At 40.7% G+C, this 6,377-nt stretch overlaps 1 protein-coding gene across 4 annotated transcripts in view; it reads right to left on the bottom strand.

Moving 5' to 3' along the window:
• The window catches only part of LOC106873403 (synaptobrevin homolog YKT6), a 26,366-nt gene that overhangs the window by 12,106 nt on the left and 7,883 nt on the right, over positions 1 to 6,377 (bottom strand). For all 4 annotated transcript variants that reach the window (XM_052972669.1, XM_052972667.1, XM_014920756.2 and 1 more), the window contains exons 2-3: positions 1,834 to 2,328; positions 510 to 592 (exon numbers count right to left, since the gene is read on the bottom strand). In XM_052972669.1, the coding sequence (XP_052828629.1) occupies positions 510 to 592; positions 1,834 to 1,937 (187 nt within the window). In that variant the 5' untranslated portion in view covers positions 1,938 to 2,328. The remainder of the gene's footprint in view (positions 1 to 509; positions 593 to 1,833; positions 2,329 to 6,377) is intronic.

Genomic DNA, 6,377 nt, shown 5'->3' with positions numbered 1-6,377 from the left:
TATATATATATATATATATATATATATATATATATATGTAGGTGTGTGTATGTTTGTCCCCCCCAGCATTGCTTGACAACCGATGTTGGCATGTTTATGTCCCCGTAACTTAGCAGTTCGGCAAAAGAGACCGATAGAATAAGTACTAGGCTTACAAAGAATAAGCTCTGGGGTTGATTTATTCAACTATAAAGGCGGTACTCCAGCATGGCCGCAGTCCAATGACTGAAACAAGTATAAGACATACTCATGCACACCTGCTTGAAACTTGGGACCATTATACCTATTCCCACCTGATGGCCTAAGTACATCCTGAGCTAAATGTCTTCTGCCCCTGCCCCAAACAAACAATCTATCAGGTCTCCCACATAACAAACAGTACACAGAGTCTACTCGAATTCATTGTCTCCTCTTTCCACTGGACATATTCACACAAACTGTCAGCCCCCTGCCATTTTCTCTTCTCTTCAACCCCTGAACATATCACTTACAAAAGAAACTGCACCTACCTTGTTCTTTGACAGAGGATCTTGAAAATGGCTTTGAACGTTCTACTATAATTCTGCTGGTGAACTCCATAAACTCTTTGACACTGGACAACACAGAAATGGAAGATGAAGGTAGAATGAGACAACACAAAGAATAACTTGAAGACTTTCTTGGAAAACCATGGTAACAGAATACTCTTTCCCAAATGCTCATATATATGTATATAAATTTGTTCCTTCCTTTTCATGCTCATTGTTTTAAGCTACCTTGATTAGTCCACATTACTCCATAAAGAGCTTAGGGCCAGTCTCCTGGTTTCTCTCGAGTGTATATATTCTTCTCTGGATGGAACACCTGCTGCAGGATTACATATTTTTACCAGCTGAGTGGATTGGAAAAACTTGAAGGGTTTTGTTCAAGAACATAATGCATCACCCAGTCCAGGAATTGAAACCACGATCCTAAGTCCAACACCCTAACCACTAGACCATGTGCCTCCGCTTCATGCTAGCATAAGTTGAACAAAAATACACTGAGATATTGCTCAATAGGTATTGTTCTGGGGTCTTGCCCAGAGACTGTGTATGAAGCACAAAACAAATATATATATATATATATATATATGTGCCGGTAAGGCAATGCTGGCAACGATCACGCTCAAATGGTGCTTTTTACGTGCCACCGGTATGGGAGCCAATCCGTGGCCCTGGCAACGACCACGCTCGGATGTGCTTTTAATGTTCCACTGGCACGAGTACCAATCAGGTGGCACTGTCATCGGCCACATCAGCGATTTTCATTTCATTTGCCCCAGTAGGTCTTTGCAAGCAAAGTTTATTGTCCAATGAATGAGGGGTTCTCGTAAGTGGGCCAGTTACACTCCATGTTCGGATGTGCTTTTAACACATTTATATATATATATATATATATATGCACACATATATATATACAATGTGTGTATGAAGATGTGCATGGTGTGTATGTATGTAAAAAAAAAAATCTATAAAATATTGTCAGCATGTATGAACAGACACACCATAGACCAGTTGTTCAATACTTTACGTAAACATTAGCTGAAACCTTTTCACACACATACACACACACAAAATTTTGAGTGAGTTAAGATAATAACATAGCTGCTGGTGCTGCTAGCTTCAAAGTTAAAAATTAGTCACAGCACTGGTGAAGCTTTATAAATCTAAACTTAATAGTGGTATGACATCATGACCGTATAATTAGTAATATAAGAAGGGAAAACTGAACGCATAAAACAAAACAATCAACACCTCTATCTATGGAAAAGATAAGAGATTAGAACGAAACATATGAAAGTAGTTTACTTACGTTGATCGCTGGAAATAGCCGAAGGATGACAGTTCATAACTACCCTTCAATAGACGGGCTTTAGTCTCCCCTTTGTAGAGGATCGAGAGAGCGTAGACCTTCATTTTGGAGCTGGAGACAGGAGGGGGTGGAAGGTGTGAAGACGGAAGTGGGTGCGGGTGGGTAGTTTTTACAGAAAGAAACCAACAATGAAATTTAGGATGTATTTATATAACAACCACTAGTACAACAACAATAACACTACATCCCAAACAGTGCGAGACACTGAGGATGGGGTGGGGGTAAATCTATGTTGCTGCAATGTGGCTGAGTCGCTGTAAATGGGGTGGGCAAGGAGTGGATTCAAGTAGCAAACCCACAATGCATCAGGAATTCTTGGAGGGTTTTCTCACTGCCTTTATTAGTGTTGTTGTTAAAGCTTCTGTTGCCCTTCCTTTGTGGTTTTTGTTTGGACACAGGAGAAATTTTCACAATTTAGACCACAGCCAGAATTATCTGAAATCGAAAAAAAAAGCATATTGAAATAATTTATTTAATTATAAAGTCATAATTAGATGCTTGAGAAGATGTGTGTGTGTGTGTCTTTTACTTGTTTCACTCATTGGACTGTGGTCATGCTGGGGCACTGCCTTGAAGAGTTTAGCCAACCAAGTCAACCCCAATACTCACTTTAAAGCCTGATACTTATTCTATCTGTCTCTTTTTGCCGAGTTGCTAAGTTATGGGGACATATACCAACATCAATTGTCAAGCAGTGATGGGAGATAAACACAAAAACACACACACACACATTCTGCAAAATCGATTCACAAGGATTTGGTTAGCCTGGTCAGCTCCAGTCAAACTGTCCAAGGTGGATGTTAAATGATGATGATGATGGACCCCCATAGCCATTCAATGTTTAAAAAAAGTATGATTCAGGTAAAGTCCACTGTCAAACTTCAATATTACTTACCAAAACAACACAGAAACGCATAGAGGTAAGTGGTGGTCAGAAGATACAGAACCTCGCTGAGGGAGTAATAGAGGACAGTAACAAGTGGAAAGACACTGTGGGAGCTGACCCTTCCAACCCATGCCAACATGGAAAAACAAACATAAAAATTATGAAAATGGTAAATTGGAGGGTTGCCAATTTAACCTGTATGAATCAGAAAGCAGGGATCACAGAATCGGTAGAGCAAACGGACTGGACAAAATCATCATCATCATTGTTTAACGTCCGCTTTCCATGCTAGCATGGGTTGGGCGATTTGACTGAGGACTGGCAAACCAGATGGCTACACCAGGCTCCAATCTGATTTGGCAGGAGTTTCTACAGCTGGATGCCCTCCCTAACACCAACCACTCCGAGAGTGTATTGGGCGCTTTTACGTGCCACCGGCACGAGGGCCAGTCACACGGTACTGGCAATGGCCTCGCTCAAAAGGTTTTTATTTACGTGCCACCTGCACAGGAGCCAGTCCAGCAGCACTGGCAACGACCTTGCTCGAATGATTTTCTAACGTGCCACCAGCACAAGTGCCAGTAAGGTGACGCAGGTAACGATTCCGCTCAATTGATGCTATTTACAGGCCACTAGCATGGAAGCCAGACAGCTGCTCTGGCAATGAACACGCTCGGACTCACAATTTAGGCATGCCCCCTTTATCTTCTGAGTTCATTCTCGGTTGGGTTGACCATGTCCCTTCAGCTTCCTTGGGTCAATGAAATAAATACAATAACACCAGTCAGGTAGTAGATATCGATTGTGCCCTCCCACACAGTTTGTGACTTGGCATTAATATCAGAAATCAATATTGCGCACGAATCAATATTACAACTTGAACTACGAAGCAGGAAATTCTCCACGACATTTTATTAAACTGAGAAAACAGCGACAATAGAATTTGACAACAAATCATGAAGGAAGAAATAATTGCTTAACCCCAGGTTTGCTCAGACTGTGTAGAGCTATGATCTAAGGCATTCTGACCATGACAATCCAGTCTTATTTTTTTCAAAGTTTACCTCGGACTATCCAATCTGATCTACCACAGGGTCCAGTCCTTGTTGTAATGTGATAGCTTGTGTTCCTCAAGGGCCCCAAGAGGTGTGTGACAGTGGAACACACATTCCTAGTTGGGCCACTTGTGCTGAAAAGGTCAAAGGGTAAAGGCTAGACTAATAGGGACTACATCAGCTCAGAGATACAAATGGGTTTGAATGGGGCCAACACCCTTAAGTAGAAAAAAAAGCAAAGTTACAGAGGCATCAATGAGAATTCAAAACCTGGGAGAGGAAGGCCTTCCCTTAAAAGAAACATATAAGCCCCACCACCACCACCAAGAATCAAAACAGTAGAGAGAAGTCACTGATGGCAAATGCTCCACAGAAAGCAAAGGGTTTAAGTAAGTAATATCATCCAATGGGTTCTTTTCTAGATGATACAGTATGATTTGAGTGAGGCTTTGACAGCTATTTCTACTAGGTTAAGCAACTGCTTAAAGGCTCCCTCATTAGATGGTGTGTCTACAGAATGTTCTGGAAACACTTAAAAGTTTATCAATGTAGGTTGAAGAAACAAGATATTTTGTAAACATGGCAACAAATATGTGTAACACATTGGAGAGAGTGAAATCTTATATAGAAGTGAAATGGCCATGTGCAAGTATTTCATAGGTTTTGATTTCAAACACCAAGCTTTCTTAGAAAATTATTATTTGTAAATCTCACCAAAAGTACTTTGGAGTAGAGATTATTTGCCAACATAACATGGCAGTGCCACCTGTAGCTGAACAATTATTCTGTGCTGATGAAGGGAGATAACCCAGAAATCACAATACACAGATATTGTTTGAGCTGAGTGGGGGTGCTAGATTCCCTTGTTTGACAATATAAGAACACAGATCATGTTACAGCAACAAATTACGGCAACATTCATCTTAAACCAGACATTCTCTTTATTTCCCAGCTCAAAGAGGCGAACCCCGTTCTATGCTCGGGTCAAGGCATAGAATGCAATTCCCCAACATCAGTACTGGGGCCCGACAGCATATGCTGGTTTACCCCCACCGCATTATGTTGGTTCCGTACCCCTTTGAGCAGCATCAAATTCCCTCATCTGTCCACAAACACTCTCCAAGCTTTCCTATCGTTTGTAAACTCTCTTGGCTCTCTCACTCCAACACCTCTCACCAGCAAAGCTTTCTTCACTTCATCCATCCACACAAACCAAGGTCTGCCTCTGGTTCTGCTGCCGACCACTTCTGCCTTCATCACCCTCCTTACCATTAGCTCCTCATCCATCCTCTCCATGTGGCCAAACCACCTCAACATTTGCAAACTTTAAAAAACTGGGGTGTGGTTTATACATGGGGTAAGCTTGAATATGAAGGGAAAAAAATTTGTACTAAATTAGGAGTGTAAACTTATACAGAAGTAAATATAGTAATTCACTGCTGTGTGATGTTAAATGAGGATATTCTGTAGGGGAAGGGTGTCATATATGGAGTGGAACAAACCACAGCAAATACAGCAGAATAGATACTGCAGCAGATGTCTCTATGGAACGTTACAGAATGCTTTGCTTCTGCCAATACCTCAAAATATCTAATATGGTTTCTCATTTCCCCATAGACACCCAAACACACTCACAAAACCACAAACATATGAACAGAAGCTCGTGCATAAAGTTTTGAGTAATAACAACTTTGGTGTGATTATATGTTGTGATACTTGTGTCCTTGTAGTATAGGAACCATCTACATAGAAGGGCCACAGACGCCAGGATCCTGTGAAAATCAAGACAAAAATCACAAGTTTTGCATAGGGCATAATCAATCTTATAGAGTCTGTTATGTAGAAAGCTGGGTTAAAATTTAGAACTTACAATGTGGTTCCTACTTGTAAGATTTTGTATACACACACAAGAAAATAGGTCAAATCTTTAACAGATTATATTTTTTTATTTTGAAACTTTGAAAATATACCCACCACCACCAAACTCCCTTGTGCCTTCTTTCTTCCTCCACTATGTACTTTACGGGTGTACTGTCCCATAAACAGCAGAGTTTGTCAAATCATTTACTGTCTGTGGAAATGGTAAGGAATAGTCTGTTTCTCATTACTTTCTAAAGTGTGTGTATATGTACCACCCTACCACCACCACCACCAACTTCTAGCTACCCCTTAGTTTACTGAAATTCTACAACCAATTAAACTTCCCTTAAATACTGCTTCCTGTCACCCCCAACACCCCACTGACAATTACTCGGTAGCCATGGTACCGAATAGTTGTCACGTTTTATTTACAGATATATATATACATATATATATATATATATGATACATCACCAAAACTAAGCCTCCTTTTTAATGCCAGCACTTTAGCTCTGATCCTCTACACAGTTCATATTCAAACTAGAGTACTGCTCATATCCCAGGCCCAGTCCTCCTACACACTCACAAACATTCTTCACTGCATCTGAAAGGAGGACATCTGGCTGATTAACTCATGCGTACTGTTTCTTCTGTACTATTTTACCTGTCTGTACTATTACTTC

The sequence above is a fragment of the Octopus bimaculoides genome, chromosome 14 (genome assembly GCF_001194135.2).
Source record: "Octopus bimaculoides isolate UCB-OBI-ISO-001 chromosome 14, ASM119413v2, whole genome shotgun sequence".
NCBI lineage: Eukaryota > Metazoa > Mollusca > Cephalopoda > Octopoda > Octopodidae > Octopus > Octopus bimaculoides.
Note: the sequence above shows the minus strand (reverse complement) of the source record. Positions and strands in the feature narration are given on the sequence as shown.